Source organism: Aythya ferina (assembly GCF_964211825.1).
Source record: "Aythya ferina genome assembly, chromosome: 3".
NCBI classification, from domain to species: Eukaryota; Metazoa; Chordata; class Aves; order Anseriformes; family Anatidae; genus Aythya; species Aythya ferina.
The window spans coordinates 71,951,929-71,972,115 of NC_140298.1; the positions used below are offsets into that span (position 1 = coordinate 71,951,929).

General features: G+C 41.9%; 1 protein-coding gene and 1 long non-coding RNA gene across 2 annotated transcripts in view; both read right to left on the reverse strand.

The window, feature by feature from the left end:
• The window catches only part of SLC22A16 (solute carrier family 22 member 16), a 33,747-nt gene extending 13,840 nt beyond the window's left edge, over positions 1–19,907 (reverse strand). Inside the window, exons 1-3 of the mRNA XM_084514730.1 lie at positions 19,768–19,907; positions 3,433–3,909; positions 884–1,001 (exon numbers count right to left, since the gene is read on the reverse strand). Coding sequence (XP_084370856.1) covers positions 884–1,001; positions 3,433–3,909; positions 19,768–19,817 — 645 coding nt within the window. The 5' untranslated portion in view covers positions 19,818–19,907. The remainder of the gene's footprint in view (positions 1–883; positions 1,002–3,432; positions 3,910–19,767) is intronic.
• Positions 15,609–16,872, reverse strand: LOC311434524. Its single transcript, XR_014691563.1, has 3 exons — positions 16,807–16,872; positions 16,535–16,616; positions 15,609–15,959 (listed from the first exon to the last, which is right to left on the reverse strand). It is a non-coding gene; the product is annotated as an uncharacterized lncRNA (long non-coding RNA).
• Positions 19,908–20,187: the final 280 nt, after the last annotated feature.

Here is a 20,187-nt window from a genome sequence, read left to right on the forward strand (position 1 = left end):
CCAGAGAGTCAGCGGAGGGACTCCTGCTGATCTCACTGATCAAGGGTGAAATGACCATGCAGTTTTCCTGCTGGGAAATCATTCTGAGCTCTAACCAGGCAAAGGGAGCTCCAGGTGCAAGCTCTCTCTTGACTACCCACTCACAGGAAAAAAATAAATGATGGGATTATTTTCAAATTTCCAATCTCTTTTAAATAACTTATATAATTTTTCTTGTAACAACCTTCTAATTTCTTTCTAACATAGGAAGACTATAAATATACTTCTGGATGTAAAAACATAATTTAAAGTTGTTTACCATACATATATTATACAGATGTTATATATATGTGTGTATAGATCCACATACACACATATACTGGAACAGCCTTCAGTACAGCATAAACATCTAGGTGCTAAACATGTCTACCTATATATGGAGTACTTCAGATGTAGCTTAAAAGAACAAAGAGATGCACGGAAGAGAAAAAGTGCATCTCTCCTCCATCGCTGAAAATGGCAGAGATAAAGATCATACTTATATTAGATTTGTTACTTTCAGAAAAATATACTCCTTTGGTAACAGCACGGAGAAATGCAATGCCAGCTGCAGTGCAGAAACCAGAATTCGCTGCTCACACTTGGTATTTAATTACCAGTCCAGCAGAGGTTGGGATGGAGGAGGTACCAAACATTGCTTCATACAGATGCTTTCTATTAATTCAAAGAGGAAAAGTGCTGTAGTCCAAGAATATTCAGACTCTCCCTGCTCTGCTGAAATAAGTGCAACAGAGGGGGCTTTAGAATAATGAAGTAAGGGAGGGAAGAAGGAATAAAGGGAGGTTTTCCTGAGAAGGGGTAGGAAATAACACGTAAAAGAGACAGGGTGAGCATCCTTTCTTACCATGGCAAGGAGAAAGCGCACAATCACGAAACTGTAGTAGTCAGACGTGAACGCCACTGCGACGCCAAATACAAACTGACCAGCACTTGTGAACCATATGACACGCTGTCTTCCCAGCCTGCAAATCACAGCAGCAGGAAAATGATGAGTAAAATGATAAACATCCTGTCAAAATAAAGCTGCAACTTCAGAGACCCTGTCTGGAAGTGAGTCTGAAAATACTGTACTTAAAACTTTCACTCACCACAGAAACATTGGATTAGTTTCCTGTATTTTCCTTACCATGCAAGAAAGAAAACTCTTAATATTTCAGTAAATTTCCAACGAAACCAAAGAGAAAGGAAACTCCTCTGGAAGGAGCTTCCACTCCAGAATTCTTGGCTGGAATCAAAGTGCAGAAGTGGTGTTACATATGCTCATGTCCAGTGTCAAGCTTAACTTCTACGTAACTAATCTACAAATTTACTCTGTCTTATTTATGACATCAGTACATAAGAGTCACTTTTTCAGATATTTTATATTAGATAATATCTAGTTAATAAGTTAGTAATTTCTAACAACAGTTATCTGTGATGACATATGCCTAGCATAGTCACTTGTACCTAAACAAGTGAGTGTGTGCTAACAATGAGAAGCTCAGCCAAGAAGACATAGAAATCTGCAGTAGATACACAGCACCCTACTGAGGAATCATTTTATTCCATTTTGTCTACAAAATGCGCAGAATCATTTTTATCCCGTGATAATATTATATCTTGGGCTCTTCTTACCTACTCCAATGCAAACAGCTTTTCACAGATGTAGACATTACGTTTAAATGGAGAGTTTGAGGACTTTCAGGGGTGGGGGCCCGTTTGTCTGTTCTTCTCTGTGAGTATTTGGTACTCCAACAAAACAACCCTGGGAAGTGACATTGTGAGCAGGCGACATGGCACAGCTCTTCCCAGCGCCCTCCCATTTTTCTCCAGCCCTGACCTGGAAGGTCTGGGAGGAAGGAGTCATCGTTCACATTTGGGACTCTGATCCCTGCCAGAAGAGATCCCAGTGAGTCCCAGCTGTCCGGGCTCTTCTGTTGGGAAATCTGTTAATTGGGAATGGGAGGAACCCACAAACTTATTTCTCAGCAGCCAGGATGTGTCAGAAAACAATAACTTTCAGCTGTAAATCCATGGTTGTAAATCTGCAACTCGGGATGTGTGCATTATCTGAACTGGCTGTTCATGGCTTGAATTAATGGAAATGAGAACAATATGGTCGTAACCTCATAAATCATGTCTGGGTATTAATTAATAAAGCCATGAATGATTTAAAGGGACACAGAACAAATGTTGGCATTATATTCTGGTTTTGTATTAAATACGGTTTTACAAATCCTTGAATAAGGAGGAAGGATTGATTCCATGTGCTCCAGAAGACAAATTAAAGGAAGATCATCTTTGATTTGCATTCCCATGTTGTCACACCACAGTGTTGTGATAATGAACAATGTGCCTAGTCTTCTTTTCCTGCTTATGCTTTAGCTGTCCACTTAACAGAGCTGTTAGTCAACAAACTCCTTTATGGAATGAGGTAAGTAACACTGAAGGAGTCTTCAAATCAAAACACAAGTATAGAAAGGGTCTAGGACAGTACAATGTAGCTTTGAAATTAGAATAGTCACATGGACAAGTACAGCTAGGCATTCTTCTGAGGCATTTGTGTTGGGAGAGAAAACAGAGACGCAGGAGGACAGAGACACACCCTCACTGCTGCTCCTGAGTCTGTCTGTGAAGCTGGCTCTCAGTGCGTGACCTCAGAAAACACCGAGGGAGGCAGAGCCAGAGGGGGCTGGCTGAAGGATGGCCTTGGCACCACGACCACGGGACAGTTCTGATGGAGGCACTGCACCGGCTGCCACTCCTCGAGCCCAAACAGAACTCTGATTGTGCTAGGAAATAACTGGAACCACTGCAAAGCTCGCTGATGACCAGTTTTCCTCCTGTCTGGACCAACCTTCAAGAAACTGAAGCTTAAACTAACCTAGTAGGGAAAAACTGCAACTGGACAGTAAGGAAAAAAAGGGGCTTGGTCAAACCCTCAAAGCCTTGGATCAGTCCCACAGAGCTTTATGCATGACGGAAGTTGGGATGAAGCCCTTCAGCTGTTCATCATATCCAGAAATAAACAGGAGGAATCTTTCCTCATGGAAAATGAGGTGAAAACTCACTCCCAGGTTTTATTGTTGCCAATACCACTATTACTATTCCTGTTAAAAAATAATAACAATAAAAAAAATAATCTAAGGGCAAAACACTAGCTGCATAGGACAATTAAAGGGATTAACAGTGGATGATACGAAGTAGGAAATAAATTTGAAAAGCAAATGATTTGCAAACACATTTTAAAACTTATACTTGCAATAGGAAAAAAAAAAGAGTTAAATGTATCTGTGAATAAAACAATATCAAAACCTCCTAAATTCATACACAATAAATAAACCAACAAAACAGATAGATACATGTGGAGTTACTGCAGTCTGAGCCTACAGTGTTCAGAGGATGGAACTTTACCTGTCAGCAATATCACCAAAAATCACTGCTCCGATCAAGACTCCAAGCATGAATGTAGGCTGGATTAATTTTGCAAGCCATTCTCGGTCACAGACCAGATCCCACTGCGTAACAACAGTGCTCTTCCATTTTGTATCATCATAAAGAAATCCATCAGAACAAGAAAACACGGACTTGTTGCCTTTATATTCATATGCTAGATCCAAACTGACTTCTCGTTTGGCCTTGCTGCATTGATTAAGCTCCCAGATTTCTCCACTTTCCAGCTGGACTACAATGTAATTCTCCGTTGCTGTCCATACTGTCCAGATGTCCTCCAGACTTGCTTCAGAGGAGTTGTAGAAGAGAACACTACTCACGTTCCCAGGGATCCCACAGACGAAGTTAGGAGTAACAGCCATAAACACAGATGCTAAGTAATGGATGCCACATGACATAGCTTGAAAGACAGATGCAAAATAAACACATGCTTGAAATCTGCAAAGGGAAAGAAAAAAGGTTTACTGAAGAAAAGCCCTCTGTATGCACAGAACCATCAACACAATCATTTTGCTAGAGTCAGCCCAATCATCTTGGCAAAGTTGTAAATGGAGGCATCATCTAGCGTTCAGTGGTTTGTTATGTTATGGCTTCAAAATTAGCTGAGCTCTGCAAGAGACCAAAGATGAGAAAAGATGCTCAGCAGAAGTCACCTATCCTCAGGAAACATCAGGTGTCCCTTTTGTCAAAAAATAAATGCTCTTAGACACATGTAGACTAAAAAGAAACAATTCTGACCTTAGGAACACGATCTGAAGTAACTCCCCACCCTGCGATCCCATCTAGTCCATCCCTCAAAACAAGGCCTAAGATTACCGGAATGGTTAGAGGAGCCAAAATGTCACAACCTCAGTTTCTGAGGGATAGAGATGTGCCCATCAAATAAAACAAAGCAAACACATAATGCCCTTCATTTCACCTCATGGTATCCACGTACCTGTACTCCACCTATCTCCTACCTCACTTTATTGCCTCTGAAAGACAAAGAGAGAATGCATGCAGACACTTGTAAGAAGAAGCCAGAATGTGAACAGTGCGAAAGGCTTTGTACCGAAACACAGCTGTAATCTGGGCTGGGTTTTCTCTTAAGCAGGGTGTGCAGTTATGCATTAAAGATTGTATCATAAAACAAACATACTAAAAAAATGTTTTCTACATAGCCTGAATTCTGGCATTTTAACAGCTTTTCAAATATGCTTGAGGTGCAAGCAAATCTTTGTGTATAAAATGCACATGCATTCTGAATGGCAAAAGACTTGCAACGAACTAGCATCACAGACTGCAAATTCTAGGATAGCTTCTGATAGCCTAAACATAAGGAAACAAAAAGATTTTTTGAACATGGTCAGAGTCTCTGCTGAAGTTATGGGAAACAATGTCTAAAAACCAGTTGCCATGAAATGTCTTGTGTGCCTGTAAAAAACGCAACTCCTTTCTGATATGTATCCAATCTAGCCTTGAGTTCCTCTGATAAATTATGCAGCAGGACCAGGCCAAGGACCTTCAGTCATCTGTCACCACAGTTTCTAACAAATTTCTAAACTACCCAGAGCCAAGGTATTTACATAGAATTTGCTGGATACATTGTCTTAATGTCCAAATAACATTTTCATGGAACCGTTCTCTAGTATAACCTAACTCCACTCACCATCCTCATCTCACACAGCTGTTTAAATGCAATGGGTTTTGTCCCACTTTCTCTTGACAACAGCTTTATTGACTATTAAGCCTAGTGATACTCTGTCAGGAGAACAGCTTCTTGAGGACTAAGTACCTAGGTGTAAACTACAGCAAGGGTAAACCTGCTCTGAAAGGCTTTTGGACTATCTTAGACCACCCAAAGACAAAGGTTATTCTGAAATGTTACCTTTGTCCCCCTACTAATGCAAATATGGTTAGCAACATTTTTTAGTTCTTCAGTGTCAACTTAATTGCAGTGGCTCTCATCAAAAGATAAACCAAAAATAGCAGAGCAAGACCAAATTCAGTAACTTGGGCTATTTTTGCCGCATGCAGAATTGGCTAAAATCAGGACTAGATGACCTCTAGCAGAGCAGCAAATTAAATCCCTACAAACTGTGCTGTTACATCTTCTGCTAGCTAGTAAAGAGTAGCATGCTTGGAGCCGGGATGTTTTGGCAACATTTGTCATTATGCAACAAGACATCGTAGTGCCAGATAGCCCGGTTGGTATTTCCCAGACACAGGAAGAATGAAATAATTTCAAACTCCCATACATTTATCTTGAGCTTACTAATTAGCTCTCCCAGCACAAGAAACATCAGGTTCATCATCTCTCTTCTGCCCAGTAAGAGTGAGAAAAAAAATAAAAATGATTGCCCTTCCTGTTGGAGAGGCTCAAAAGAAGATACAAACCTGTTAGGATATGAGCTGAGAAGATGGCATGAACCAATGCTCTGTAGCATTTTTGTAAAACCCAAATCCCGAGAGCATCGCTGGGGCCATAATTTGCATCATTTCCAGCTAATCTCTGCACTAACTTCTCCCTTGAGAGTTTCATTTTTTATCTTCCCGAGCACTTGTGATGGCGCTTCTATAACCATTTTGACAGACTGCTCTGCTATCAAAGCTTTCTGTTGGAAAGTTTCTCATTAAATCTAATCTCAATGTTCCCCTTTTCAGTGTAAGACTATCAGCAGCTTATAAAACATCCTTGTGCAACCTTGAATAAATCTTCCTTGTCTTCTATCATTTATTCATACAGAATTATCAGTTCTCCCCCTCTGGTTGCTATCTAAACCTGTATGAATTGCAATCCCTTGCCCTTTCCTCATTTTTCCTTTGTGTGCTATAGAGCAGTGTCCAACTCTATAAAAAGCAACGCAGGATTTATTTTAGAGAAATATCTGTGCCGTGCCACTTTTCACCCATCTTTCAAGGGTTTAACTTAGCACTAGGTATAGCTGGTTCTTGTAAAAGTGTTCTTCAGTTTTCAATGTTACGAAAATCTTATTCGGCTCCAACAAAGAAATCCACTCTACGGTGTCGTTATTTTTCTGACTTCAGCAGGCAAGGGAAGCAAGAAGAGGAGAGCACAAGGCCAGATGTGAAGCTACACAAGTGTCTGGCAGCACTGGTGGCTGAAGGCACCCCACAGCCCTGCCTCTGCACTGAGCTGCTGCTTCCCTGCCTGTAAAAGCTCCCTGCTGCTCTCTCCAGTAAAATTCCACAATGCGCTGGCCAGGGCTCTCTCCGTAAGTCCAAACATAATGAAAACCTGAAAGCCCTCCTTTGCTGCAAAGGGAAATTCACTGCTGAATCCCTGACGATGCTGGATGAAAAGCACAAGCTTGTGAACTGTGGCGCACCTCCTGGGGGCAGGAAGAGCTTTTCTTTTAGAAAGACTGCTTGTGTAAAGGTCAGGAAATTCATTAACCGGCGTAGTTAGCAAAAAGGAGTTAATTCGGCTGTCAGTGACAACATATAGAAAGCATGACAAGTATGTAAGGAGGATGATATGTGGGACGGGAGAGTACTATAGACGCATTGAGCTTTGCCTGCCAGAGCAGCTGCAGAGTGGATACAGGCCAGAGAAAGCCACAGCAGCAGCCTCATGACGGCCACCGCTTTGCCAGACGTGTGGACAGGGCAGCAGGTGGTGCTGAGCAAGCCGCAGGCTGGGCTGTGGCGGTAGGTGACGGCGGAGCCTGTGCACCTCGCTGCCCACGAGGCATGGGTTAAAGTCTGCACTGTCCTCGTTACCTGCTGTCAATGATTGACTTCTTCCCCTAATGCTTGAGTTGAGAATGCTGGGTTGGTAAGAAAGCCTCTATTGCTAAACTGAAAGCTCTCGATCGCTGGCAACCATGTCATATAACCCTTTGAGTAACCACACCTAACTGCATTTTAAAAGTTAAATTTCCCTGACCTAAGCGAGTGTTGCTCACACCTCAAAATGTTAAGAAAATGACATTGCTGGAGGAATAAATACTACCAACATTCACCAAGAGCAGGCAAGGCTTCTCTCAGCAAAGTCTGAGATCTGTTTTCCTGGGCTGATTTCAAAAAAAAGGCAGGTTTTGGAGAGGGTATTTTACATGCCAGTTATCCTCACATACACACATCAGATTGAGCAATGCATATCATTGCAAGCAGTAATTTTCAATAGCTTTTTATATGTTATTTTTCTTTTTAAAACATATCCTTTTTGCCATTTTTAAGATCTGTGAACATGATGACTGTCCTAAAAAGTATGATAATCTCTGGCTCTCCACAGTATTTTTCCATCTCTTCAGTGACTTGCCATGGGAGATAATTATTTGGCAAGTACATTTTGTCACTCTTGCCAGGAGTGTCAAATATAGAAGTCAAGAAGACTTTGTAGGTTACTGCTCCAGTGTAGAGGCGCTTAATGAATGCCAGAAGTCAAATGAGCATAAAACTGTCTTCAGAAAAGTTTGAGCAAGACACAGCATGAAAATGTGCCAGTCCTTCCTAAAATATTTTTGTGAAATTTCTCCCCGGTTATTCTTTTTTTTTTCAGTTTCCTGCTTTCAGAAAAAAAAAAAAAAAAAGAAAAAGAAAAAAAAAAAAACTTTGCATTTTCTGACTCTTCTGCACAGGTTTTATGATCTAAGAAAAGCAAAAGTTAATATTGCAATTTCAGTACCTGAAATGAAACAGCCTTGCATAAAGATAATGAACTAGATCTCAGACCACTGGCTGTATTCTCATGACACAACGTACCCTGTGGCACTGTCATCCTAAAATATTTCCTTCCTTCTCGTTTCCCACTGTTTGTTTACCCCCTGAGACACAGCGATCCCCTGAGACTCCCCTCAGATGTGGTGGTGCTTTTTATGTGGCCCGGCTGTGGATTTTATCTGGAAAACTGATCTCACTTGAAAAAAACATCAGAACAGATGATGATTAAAATAACAAAACCAAAACCAAGCCAGATCAGTTGCTTGATCTGATTTGCTTTCCATCCAGGCAAACGATCTGCAGCAGTCTATTTGCAAGGTGGTACATCTGGGATTGACACGTCGATGTTAGAGAATAAAAAGGCAGATTAGAGATAAAAAGATAACAGATTAAATGCAAATATATTAGATTCTCCTCAAAAGCTAATACATAACTTTAAAAATCCTTTCAGTGCATGATAGAGAGACAAGGCTGTGCTGCGATTAGCAAGAGACTTGTACTATTCCTCAGGTTTTACAAGAACTATTTTGACTGTTTGCCTTTTCAACCACCTTGTTAGCAAACCGCTTAGTCAGAAAACACAGTGTGTTTCTGCTGTGCAGTCTAAACTCAGCAGGATGGCTTCAGCATTTACTATTTCTGAAAGAATTTGTGTTCAGTGACCACTTTCAGCTCTATATTCCAAGCCTTTTTTTTTTTTTTTTAATGTGAAAAAAGCCATTCAGCATTCTTTCCACTCTAAACCAAAAAACTGTTTTGCACTTACATACACTTACACGTTTATTTTTTGAGAGGAAAGGAGCTGGATGAGACTCAGGAGCAGTATTTGTGCTGTGGTACAGAGAGGCAGATTTGGAAGCAGCCTTAAATACACAACTGACACGGCCTTATTTGCCTTGCAGCATCAAGAGCAAACTTCCTTCCCTCCTAGGTAGGGGTGGTTTAAACTCTGCAAAGACTTGGGCTCAGCCCACATCAGCAAAGTGGTCGTTCCCAGAATTGGTGTTCAGAGGAAGAAGGTGCTGTGTTGGATGCAGATAAACACACCAACATGCACTCACCCAATAGCAGCCACCAAACCATTCTTACCATCCTTTTAGAAATTATTTTCTGAAGAACTCTAACACCTCTATCCCGACTATCATTTCTTTATGGATCTGTATCTACATGCCAGATGAGCAAACTCACTCAAAGTGATGCCAGCCTTTGTTGAGTGGCATGAGGAAACGCTTTCCGTTTACCCAAACAGCCTTTTCTCATACACTTTTTATCCATATGCATCAATTTTACGTTGTCTGGAAGAATCGTTAAAAAGACAATGTTGCCAGCTACCATCACAAAGTGGTATCTAAGATACGTTCCCTGTGCTTGGGTTTCAAGGTTTTGCAAGAAGAGTACCATTAATTTTCATACTATCTTTTGGGAATGTTTACCTTTAACAGCGGCTATGGCAGGTACTTTTTATTGCAGTGCCTATGTAAATGACTCTTGACACGCACACAAACACGAGAGGAAAACTCTGCTTAAATTAAAGCAAGTATAAATCAACCATCAGAAGATTCCAATAATTACTGCCTCTGAAAGGTTTTTGCTTCTCATGAAGTCTCCTGATTTTGTTTTTATATGTTTTTCTGTATAAGTCTGAAATTTAAAGAAAATCAAGATTATTTTCATTTTTTTTGTATTGCATTACTTGATTTGAGGTAATTGAATGCACCCCATTACTTATGACACAGTACTCCAAAACATATTAGGAACTCCTTTTTGAATGCTGATTCAAACAAATCACATTGATTTCTAACTTTCTTCGGGTCAACCTTATTTTTGATGACCAAAGTCAGCACGAAGCACCTTTTTGTAATTTTTGTGCATTTGCACCCATCCAGGCGCCAGCAAAGCAGCCCCCCAGCTGGCGGTCGTGGCTCCATGTGGGGCTGCAGCAGGATGGATATTGGCTGGAGTCGGCCAATTTCATTCTAGTTACCCACGTGTCCCTTCTGCTTTACGTGTCTCAAGGACATGTACCAGGTAATTAAATTAAAAAAGAACATGACCATGCAGCTTTCAAGTTATTTCAGTTTGGTTTGGAATTATTTGGATCGGTGCTAAACACAGTAGGTAACTGTTCAGGAGTAACTGCTTCCAGCTCTGGACTTTGATGCTTCCTTTCCAGGGGCAGCATTTGTATAAACATCTACCATTTAGAAATACAGCGTGTACTGTACTTCATAATATATTAGTAGTGTTACTTCTTACAGGAAAAACTGAATTCTAATATCTTCAGTAACACTGTTTCCTTTTGGTCAGCCTCTTTTTTGGGGACAAAGCCAAACTATGTCCTTAATTCCCTTCTGTGCTGTAGTGTTTCCATCAGCTGACGTAAGGAAATCATTTCATGCCACAATCTCCAAAGTGTCTACTAGAATTTAAATGTTTTCACTGACATTCCACCCAATTGCAGGCAGAGGCACTACTTTGCCTATAAACTGTTAGCATGTTTCATTCCTCCTTTCCACTGTAGTAATTCAGATGTTTTCTGCTGTTTAACCTGATTACACCTAGCACTAATTTTGTTCAAACTATGGAAGTTTATTTGATCTGATTTTTTTCCATCTTTAGTCCTGAAATAAAACTCATCAGTTTTCATATGAATTCTGTGCTTACTTATTTGTTTATGTATTCCTATTGCGAGACCAAGCCTGGTATAACTGAAGGTGCAAACACATGGAGTGAACACTTGCCATTGCAGTGATTAAATGATGCTTCTTAAGAATTGTTTCTTTGGTCTGTATTCACAGTAATGCCTAAGAAAATTTGGATGGAGACAGCTCATTTTCAGTCTTAATTCCACATAAATTCTCTTGCCATGCCACATATTAGTAAGCAATAAAGGCTATAAATTTCTATATAGGAAATCTAATTCCTCCCCACTTGGAATATGATTATAGAGTTTCTCATTCGTCACAGGTTTTTGAAAGATCTCATGGGAAAAGGTAAAACAAGCAAGAAATCTGCATAATCAATTCAAGCATACTGGAAGCCACTTTCCTAGCATGTGTTTATAATCATTCTCGCATATACTAGTATATTCTGAGTTTCCGCTTAAAATAATAAAGAATATTAGCTCTACAAATCAAATTATATTTAAACCATTTCTGTGAGTTTCTTCTTTAATATAAGCAATGATTCTACCCATAACATGACTTTTGCAGCCAAGAATATGATTAAGATGACCTAGGCCATTTCGTGGGCTGAATAAAGCCTTGTATCACCTGGGTAATGGGGCATTTTTCTATCCCTTGATCCCTTTGAAACTTTTACAGTGTTCTGGTGTTAACTGTGACTTTCAACACAGTGAGTCGTCATCAAGAGCAAACAGAATCACTTCAGATGTAATTAGTTACACTGCAGAAATTAAGTGCTAGATAATACGGTGCCTTCTAAAATTTGCGACAACATATAAATCAAAGTATTGCTGGAGGAAAAGCAACTCGAGTTCAGCCAGAGATTCTTTGCTGCCAAAGACAACACAGCAAGTTGCAATTCTCCATGCATACAATTCTACATATGTAATTCTACAATTCTTCAACTTGGAGAAAGGGAGGCAGAGCAATCTGCGGTGTGATATGGCCTACGTAATTTCTGTTCAACTTGGCTCTTGGCTCTTGCAAGGTCAGATGGTGGGTCCCACCCATGTTCCTATTTCTCAGCCAGGTTGTTATCCCCGACGGGCTATCTTCTCCAAGACAAGCCAGGTTATCTCTACACTTACATTAAAAGAGGTTGCTGAGCTCAAGATGACTTTCAGCTACTTTTGCAGGCTCACAACTCACCTTCCCTCCAAACTGCCCCTACTCACTGTAAATGTGCAGCCCACTCTGATTAGAAGTCCTCAATTGCTTCTCCCTGGATGGTCATGGGAATCTGCCCCTTAAGAAGACGTGATTAAATGATTAATTCCCACTGGGGAGTTTTTCAGTTTGTTTTGTTTCGCCTAGCAGCCTGGTTGTGAACTGCTGTGCAGTCCTTATTTCTTTAGACCCCTTCCAGTTTCACTGTTGGTATTGGTTCAGCTAACCTAGCTGTGTCTTCACAGGACAAGAAATATATTTCTGCTCTCTCTCTTTGTAGATCTCTCTCTGTAAATCTCAACGATTTACATCGTTGACTATATAGAATACTATGAAATGTCAGAAATTGATTTAATAGACCTTGGATATTTGAAATACTGCCATTCATTTTAATTAGACAGAGAGCTTTTTCACAACCTCTCCAAAGAAGAAAAGTCAAAATCTTAACAGCATTATTGATCTTTCCAAAGAAAAAATATTTTCATTAGTTTTATTGGTCATTTGTCTCTTCCATCACCGACAGACTGATTTTTTCTATACTGTTCTTGATTTCTTCATGGAAAGCAGACAACATTTCTATTTCTTCTCATTCAAGGAAAATGATCCTACCACCTTTCTCATTAAACGCTTAAAATTAATTTAACTTAAAAACAAAGAAATACAGATGATGGATTTCACTGTTTCCAAGGCCACTTTAACATCTTACTAAACATGTTCTGTAATGTCCTTTCATCTGGTTATACCTCCACAGTAGAGTCAGGTGCTTTCTTTGAGTCTTTCTCTTATGGTAAAAGGGAGTGATCTGGAATAATGCTGTTTTCAAACCTTACATAACTATTTGTAAGAAATACATGGGGCTCCCATTCTCCACAAGAATCCAATAAAGAAGCTGGATTCTGCTCAGACCTGCCAGGACTCTTCTGCACAGATCTGATTTTGTACCATCCGCATCCATTTAGAACAGAGACCAAACAGAGCTCACTCAGCTCCACTGATCTACAAAGGTCCCTGGCCCAAACACAAACTCTCCCTCAGAAGGGTGGAGCTGAAACAAGTTTCTGGGTAATTCCCAGCTCTGCTGACCGAAGCCAGTTCCAAAGATCTAAACAGCAGAAAAAAAAATCCAAATGGTAATTTGTTTTGGAGTCTGAGAGATGAATAAAAGTTATTTTAATGAAATGTGGTCTTATCTGTATAATTTCACCATATATTCAGTGGCTTTGTGTCAGAAAATGCTTTTGGATATTGCTTGTCTTATTGCTTATTTTCCACCTTTCATATTTGACTTTCTCTCTAGTAGTAGACAGACATTCAAATGAAATACTACATCATAGATATGGTAACATTTACTTCTTGAGCAAAGGCTAAATGAATAGTGTCAGTAATATTTTCTAACTTTTCACCAAGGACACAAAGATCTATTAGCAATTTAAGAGTTTAAAAAAAAATGTATTTTTGCCTACTTTGTAAGTTCTAAATGACTGTATTAATCTTCCTTCTTTCCTTTCCATGAAATCAGTTGCAGGTTTTGTTTCCTCACTTTCCATCTCCTCAGGACCCCACTGTTTTCAGAATTGGCTTGACCGCTTTACTCTGATCTTAATGCTCTCAATTCAATCTCTGGCCAGAATCAATCTTTCCTGGAATTACCTGCGTTCAAGGAACTGACAGCAGGTGTTGCTGACGGAATGCCAACAAGGTGGCAAGCACTGTAACAGCAATACAGCTGCATATCTGATGGGTTTTCTGCGATCTGACATACAGCAGAGCAATGCAAGGCTCACGGTACCTGCTTTGAGTTGTCTTGAGGGAAAGATATTGGCTAATGCTGTGACGCAGAAAGTGTGCTGCCAGAAGCATCTCCCACATCCCAACCTCCTCGCTAAGCCTTAGTTAGTTAATATAAGTTGGAAGTGAAGAAAGAATCTGGATGTATACCGTACACTCGGATGCAATATACGTTATACAGTGTGCAATCATACATCTGCAATTCTCTAGATCCCCTTTTCACTCAACGAGGAAGCACAGACAAATCTAGGAGCAGCACTCATCCTGTCCTAAAGCACTCATTGAAAATCAGACATGAATTATGCCCCTAAAGGGCATTCTCCCCCTTGACAAGGTGACTAATGCAGGTGTCTGAAGTTTACACTGTACACCTGTAAAGTCAGTGAGATGAGCTCACTAACTTTATTTTATTTACTCTATTGAGCCTTGATTTGAACAGCTAACTTCCCTGCATAGCTAGCATGGACTTATATGGATGGATCAGGTGGGAACCTAGATCCTTCCAAATCTCCTTCACTGCTTAGAGAGGAGGAGGCTGCAACATGGCTGGAAAATGCCAGGCTACATCCATCCATGGAGACAGCATGCTGAAGTGACACTGAGCCCATCCAAAGTGTGGTGCTGACTGCTCTTTATAGAGCAGCAAATTACTCCCAGCTTTCTGAAGCATCTGTATTCTTCTTCCTGCTGTCTTACCTGCTTTTTCCATCTGTTCTCCAGGCTGCAACCTCTACTTCTGTCCCAGCACCACTGCTGCCTACAAATAACAGGAAGAGGAATCCCAACTTCTCCTCTTAATGAAAACGTTTTCTTGAGGAAAGGGTTCAGTCTCTGATCCAATGGATGGTGCTTCTAGATTCCTCAAATCACCTTTTTGTTGCATGTGAACTTCAGAAAACACCTGGTCTGAGTAAGCTAGGCAATACAATTTGTTTGTCAATGCATGATATGAAGGCATACATCAGCTGTCTAGGTAATTTCAATATTTTTCAAGGAGATGAGATTTCTCCCCAAGTATGTGGACAGTCTGTCCAAGCAGCCACCATTAGTACCTGTAAATCTCTGTCTCGTTTGTCTGCACACTGTTTCTAGTCTTGCCCTTGTAATAGAGACCTCAGTTGGTATTTTCTGTCTTGCTATTTTTTCCGTATTTCTGAGAAGCTGATAAGCTCATGTTCTTGCTCAGCCGCTATAACTTAATGCCTCCAGCCACCTGAAACGAAACATCAGCCATTCTTGTGCTATTCATGTGCCATTCTTGTTACATACAGCAACATGGTAGCACAGAAAATTTCACAGCATGTGCTGAAGCTTTTTGGGGCCTTAGACAAATTCTCTAAATATTCTACTGGAATCATTTCACTTCCCACAATAAACTGCTCAAACTTCTTGTGAGTAAGCTCTTTCATAAAACATGTCCTTCCCACTTTAGAAAACCTTTGTGCTGTTGAAAATTGTGACAATTATGAGAAAATTACTGGCAGAGCTTTTACAGAAGCAATAGAGCTTTCACAGGAGTGACATATCACGCCCCAAATTACAGAGAACACACTGTGCAGTGCCTTGCGTGTTTAATTTTCATTCATACCATAATATTTGGGGATGAAACAGCTGATCATCAGCTCCTTGATGCGTGTGATAATCGCCTCATGCTGTCATAACCCTGTCCATGCTACAACTTTGTCCAGAAGCCACCCTGGCAGGCTGCTGACATTTCAGAGGTGCAATCTGAATCTCAGCGGCTGGCTTACAAATCTTAACTGATTTACTATCTTCTGTGATTCTACGATTTTCTGGTATCGTGACCTACCTTTTAATTTCCTGTTGTAATCCCCTTTTTCACTCCAGACACAGGCAGGGTGAGGTTGCCAGCACACTCGGGTGCAGTACAGATTTGTCTATGCAGATCCTGTGCTAGACTGGCTCCGGTACGACCTGGATCCCAGCAAATGTTTGTCAGCACCTCTTGCAGACAGCACTGCTAGCGATTTTTACCATTACCAGGAGCACTTGCCAGTATCCATCTTTGGTTCTGAGCCCTGAGAATATTCCTACTTTTGCCTAGTCAGGCATAGATAATAAGAGCTTTGTTTCAGCTGCTAGAGCCTGCTCTGTGAAAACACATGGCTTGTCTCACTTCTCCAAAGCTATGATGATGCTATGCAACCAGTGGGATCGAGTAATCTGTGCAAAATATCCAGACACCAAAAAAAAAAAGTCAAAACAAAATGAAAAAACAAACAAACAGTTCTTACTGAAATGGAACTAAGTCCACTTATTTTACCCAATGGGCACCTGAGATGAGCACAGGCTGCTTCAGACGTTACAATATAGTACAGTTATAAAGCTGAAGGACTTTTATCAAGCATTTCTGACAAACACCACCCCTGACTAGGAGCCAAAGGAGGACTTAGATTTGAGATTCTTCTCTCTGGCACATTCCAGTAAACACAAACAGCTGTCCACTGACACAGTTTGAAAACCAAATGGCAGATACGTTGCTATAAATTTGTCCACTGCATAAAGTACCTAGCATATAGGGGAAAAAAGTTTTTCCAAAAGCAGTATCTATACCACCAGTATTTTGCTCACTTTTGGGGAAACTACTCAAAGTTTAAACAGGGACTCACATTATTTTGTTTACAAATACCAATATTGTGTAGGATGCACTAAACACTAAATGTATTAGTATTCAGAAAATGCTTGTAATGTTTCTTTCTTTAAAAGCAAATCATGTTTTAAATGCTGAATATGATTACCTCCTTCTCCATACTATCCTGGAAAAGAAGTGATGTTTTTGCATGTGCAGCAAGAACACTTCTCAGCTTGAAAAATGTAGTTCTGTTGGGAAAAAAAACTTTCAAGAAATCTATTAAATAAGTGAATTTGAAAAATCACTGTTTGAAAATATTCTTATTTTCTTTTCCATGAAAAGCAATGAGCGAGCATGTTCTTTGAGGTACTCAGGACTCTGGTATTTGATACACACCCAGAAATTCCTGGAAAATTCCTGAAAGTATCATGTACACACCACAGTTTGCAGAAGACATAATCAGATCTCTACAAGAGCTGGAAGCTATGAAACAGGAGAGGGAATATGGGCATCAGCCTGTAACTAGGAGCCTGGAAAAGTTCTGAGATGTGAAGACAGATGGTTTGGTGAAGGCAAGAACTCTACAAAGTGGAGAGAAGAGAAACTGTGTTAGCACCAAGAGTTCAGACATTGCTTTTATGGCACTGACCTGCAGGGACTGCATTGCAAACACCCATTGCCTTGACTTTTGTAGAGATTCTTTCAGTCTTTTATGAGCTAAGCATGGTCTACAATCTATTTATGCACACTAGAAAAGTTCCAGGGCAATTAACAGAAAACACTGAAACTGCTGAAAAATGTGGCCATCTCTCCTGGACTCCATGTCTGGATGGAACAGGTGGGCACCCTGTCCTGCTTCCCTCCTTTCCCCAGTGCTAATCCTGGTAGGGGTTGCTTCTGAAGTCCAAATTGTAGCAGCTCCACTGACCGGGCAACAAGCTTGTATAAGGCAATAGCGTGAAGGTGTTAAAGGCTGAAGAAATGCACTAACATTTCACTAAAGATGAAAAGCAGTCATTGCTAATTTGTTAAATAGCCTAACTGCTGATACAACATTGCATTTATAAAACCAACATATGAAAATCTGGCTAACGTCATTTTGTTAAAAAAAATAGTTTAAAAGAAAAGACATTTTTTAACAAGATTCTAGAAATACTTCATTACAAAACCTGAGAGGCAGAGAGGGAGAGCCCACAGGGACAGCCTGGCAGGAGGTGCTGCATGGGAGAAGGATGCAGCCTGATGCAGGTAAATCGGGAGCCTTGAGGTCCAGCAGCTCATTAGAGATGAGGCCTCTTGGGGCAGACAGGACTTTTTTTTTTTCATTCACTTCTGCAACAGCGAGCAGGGATCTCATGCTCCAGAGACAGACTCAAGAACAACGTTTAAAACAACTGTCCTGAATTTATGGGCCACAGATACCTGAATTCAAAGATGGGCTGCAGGGGTGGCCTCTGTGCAGAGCTCAGCAGCTGCCCCAGGTCAGAGCAGAGTCAGCTCTATCCAGCTCCAAAAGGTACCCCCTGTTCAATTTTTAGTTTTGTTTCTCACCATCACACTCTATTTTAATTAGCAATCAATTAAATGAATCTTCCCCAAGGGGAATCTGTTTTGCCTGTGACAGTAGTCAGTGAGCAGCCTCCCTGCCTTCACCTCCACCCAGGGCTTTTTTCATCAGATTTTCTCCCCCCTGCCTTGCTGTGGAGTGGCAGTGGGCACCTGGTGGCCAGCCAAGGGTAGCCCTGCTGCAGGCTTACAGTCTGCTTGTAAAGGCAAAGGGACACAGGAACTGTTCCACTTTTGTGTCTGTCCACGCACGTCTCGAGACCCCTCTGAGAATTACAGCATCACTGAGACTGCTGCGGGAGAGTCTGAGGGAAAGCAAGATGTTGTCAGCATACGTGTGAATGGCAATTCTGCAAAGGGGAAGGTTCACACATTATATGGAGATGTGCAATTATGTACGTGTAGTATTATAGCTATATATATATAATGCATACATGCTCTCTCCAAATATATATTTATATAAACAGCTGGCCATTCTTTACTGCATCTGTCAGAGTTTTGGATAATCAGAACAGTCCCCAAATGCTTGGACTGCTCAGAGTGCTTGGACTGCTCACAGTCTGACTGTGGCAGACCCACCAGATCTATGTGTAGTGCCTGGCTTGCACGGGTCTCGTGAGAATTGCTTGAAATGAAGAAACTATTGATTGCCTGTGACTGTCACAGTGATGCATAAATGCAAACTAATCAGAACTTGCTGCAGCTACAATTGAGAATATGTTGTAGCAGACATTTTATATGTAGCATTTATCCAGCAGTATTGAAGGAATAAACAGATTTTTTACAACATTTTAAAAATAAATTCATCCACTATAACCCACATTATGTTTACTTTTAGTGTGTGGTGTTTGGAATCTTGAACAGCCATGAGGACAGCACGGCTGTGTGCGTTTCAGCAGTCTGCAGTTCACTGAAAGGTCCTAAAGTGGGTTATCGTTGTAGAATTATTCTCCCTTTAATTGCGAAACGTGGTTTTATCAGTACTTCAGACAGAGTTTTCAAATGATCTCAATTAGGAAAACTACTTCATTAGGAATAACTACTTTCGTGTTATGTCAGCATTCAGTGTCAAGTGCTTGTTTTTCACAAACAGCATGCAAGACAGAAGAGCAACAGCAACATAAACAGTTTGCTAGGAATCCCCTCCTAGCTCACACACAACAAAATATTTTTGTTGCTGACCCAGAACGGATCATGAATGAGATACTGTTCAGAGGGCTACGCGTGGAGATCGCAACTTGGCAGGTTTCATTTTAAGCTGAGATCCCAGTTAAGGAAAGAACAAGTCCTTCCATACTACGCAACCACAGAGGTTATTGATACCGACACTGCTTGCACGTGGCGCTAGGAGCCTAGGCTGCTGTGGAGCACAGGTATGTGCTGCTACCATTAACAGGAGCTCCAAGGCTTTGCTGAAAAGGCTGCTGCCTGCCCCTGATGGGGACCAGATCCCCACCGTGGTGTGGGCTAGCCATTGGAGACTGAGCCAGAAAGCACAAAGCCGTGGTTCGCAGGCAAACCATAACACGAGGGGCTGCTCCAGCAGGACACCCTAGTGAACTCCACACTGCTCAGTGCATCAGGACAGCAGCCACGGAGGGTCACACGCCTTTCAGTCGCGTGATTGTGCATCCTGAAGTGTCATCTCCGTGTCCAGCGCTTCTTTTCCATCCCCTGCCCTACCCACAGCCTCACCCCCGCGTACCCCCTGCAGCCTGCGCGCCCCACCTCACAAACCGAGGCTGCTGTGTGCACGCAGAAGACCTGCCGCGTGCATTTACCACACCAGTGTCCGTGTGCTGGTGTCTGTGTCCCCGCCCGCAGCCCCGCTACCTGCCGAAGTGTCCCAGCGAGTCGAAGAGCCGCTCGGAGCCGGGAGCCATGGCGGGACGGCCGCAAGCCGCGAGCCTTCAGCGCCGCTGCCCTGAGGAGACACCGGGAGCCGCCCGGCCCCTGCCCCACGCCCCCTGCACGGTCCCAGCCCCGGTCCTGATCCCGATCCCGGTCCCGGTCCCGGCCCCGGCGGGGCCCCGCGGCCCGCCCCGCCCCTGCCCCGGGCCCCCCTCGCCCTCACCCGGCCCGGCCCGGCGCAAGGTGGCGGCTGAGGGGCGCCCGCCCAACGGTCGCGCCCCAACGGTCGCCGCCCGCCGCCAACCGTCCCTCGGCCGCCTTCACCCCCCCCCCCCCCCGAGCAGGGAGCCCCCAAATTGAGCTAAAGGAAGCCCTGAGGTGCCTTCAACCCCCCCCGAAACA